This window comes from Notothenia coriiceps, unplaced genomic scaffold (assembly GCF_000735185.1).
Source record: "Notothenia coriiceps isolate Sejong01 unplaced genomic scaffold, NC01 NC01_scaffold00002072, whole genome shotgun sequence".
In the NCBI taxonomy this organism is placed as follows: Eukaryota; Metazoa; Chordata; class Actinopteri; order Perciformes; family Nototheniidae; genus Notothenia; species Notothenia coriiceps.
Genome location: NW_011334773.1, coordinates 664,343 through 666,211, shown reverse-complemented (window position 1 = coordinate 666,211; position 1,869 = coordinate 664,343). Strand labels below are relative to the sequence as shown.

General features: G+C 41.6%; 1 protein-coding gene across 1 annotated transcript in view; it reads left to right on the top strand.

Moving 5' to 3' along the window:
* Positions 1-480, top strand: part of LOC104965633 (girdin-like) — a 22,521-nt gene extending 22,041 nt beyond the window's left edge. The window contains exon 23 of the mRNA XM_010794629.1: positions 379-480. Coding sequence (XP_010792931.1) covers positions 379-480 — 102 coding nt within the window. The remainder of the gene's footprint in view (positions 1-378) is intronic.
* The last annotated feature ends 1,389 nt before the right edge of the window (positions 481-1,869 follow it).

Here is a 1,869-nt window from a genome sequence, read left to right as displayed (position 1 = left end):
ACGTATTGGGATCATTTGTATTAATGTGGACCGGAGGGAGAGGGTGACGAGCAGAAGTTTCACTTTCATTTTTTATTTCAATTCCAACTTTGGTCATGAAGAATATGTTTCTCTGTTGTTCATAAAGCATAAAGCAACAGCATCAGAGCACGGTGCAGAGTCTCTACAGAATCAAGCCCAATGCAAAGACGTGTTACATTGAGCGAAATGAGGAATGGCTAAAATGCATGATCTGTTTGGTATTTTGAAAAATAAAAAGTATAAATATGCCTTATATAGGTATGGTCCTACACTATGTTATTCAAATATAGCATGATAGGTCCACTTTAAATAACACAACTTTGGTTTAAGCTTGTAAATTTGTTCTTTTCTCACCAGAAGGTGATTAAGTGTGGGATTTCCACCACAATTGCCACCTCTGTTTTATTGTGTTGCACTGTTGGAGGGGCCTGTGACCTCAGAGTTGCATCCACACTGTAGCTACAGTATGTACGAATGACAACAAAAGCATTGAATCCTTGAATCCATGAACCGTCAGATGAACAGAACGCCTGCAGCAGAACATGCTTCCTGAGGCCCAGCTGCACAGTCATCCATCCGAGCAATCATTTATCTGCAGACACTCTGAGTAACTGCTGAGTCGCTGGAGCGTGGCAAACACTATACAGGACGCTGATCAGGTGAAACATGGACCATCTTCTGCCATACGTTAGTGTCTGTGCAGAGAAAAGAGAGGCTGGACTCTTCATATGCATGTCGTTAATCTGTGTCTTTACTGCGACAACTTTCAACAACAAGATTAATGTTTGTTTGTCGAGATCTACATACTGAACAAAGACAGAGACGGTCGCCATGAATATACATGGTTTCTTAAGCAATGCAAAGGACGCTGGGGAAGGCAAATGTCCGTCCACTATGGAGGACAACATGCATTGCAATGACATTATGTTGAGATATTCATGATCGCAAGAGATAATCCCCAATACGTTTGTCGTCATCTGTCTTTACCTCTAACGCCACCCTGAGGTCGATATTTGAAGTTTTAAATTGAGATTCTTCGATCAATAATTGGATGCATTCTCATAAAATCTGGTTAAGCCATTCATGTTCCCCAGAGGATACATCTCAATAACTTTAGTGAAGCTTTGACTTTAATCTAACGCCACCATGAGGTTGATATTTGCAGTTTTAAGATACATTATTGGATCACCTATTAGATGCATTCTTATACAATTTGGTTCAAGTTGCCCAGAAGTTGTATCCCAAAAACTGGTTTTCCATTGACGTCTGATCTAACCTTTTTGGTATAAGTGTTATGCTCAAAGAGCGCTTACAGGCTGAACCCTCAATACAAACACGGAAGGGAGGAGACGTGAGTATAGAAGCAAAAATAATTTAATTTCCAACTCAAAATTCAAATAATCCGGATCTGGGAATAACTACGGGGGGGNTGCAGAGTCTCTAGATGAGTCTCTCCTTCTTATTAAACATCCATGTTGTAGTCCGCTGTATAGAAAACTGTAGTTTCCCTAGTTTCCCCACAGCAGCAGACGCACACAATGACGTCAGCTGGCGCATCATAAACACGTCAGATAGTGAAAGTGCATTCGGATTCCCTAAAGTACCGCAGTCTCTTCTCCTAAGTCCTTTTGGATTCTCCTATCCACTATCCCTTAACCCCGAGACCTTTCACTCAGAGGTCAAGGGATAGACGATAGGGTTAGAATTTAGGAGCTGATTTTTGGATTATCCGAACGCAACCATGGTTGAAACGGTCATTATCGCGCTGTGATTGGCTCAGAAGGTCGAGCGGGGCGGGTTCATTCATAACTTCGAAACTCGCGGAAGTGATTTCAAAACAAAGCACTC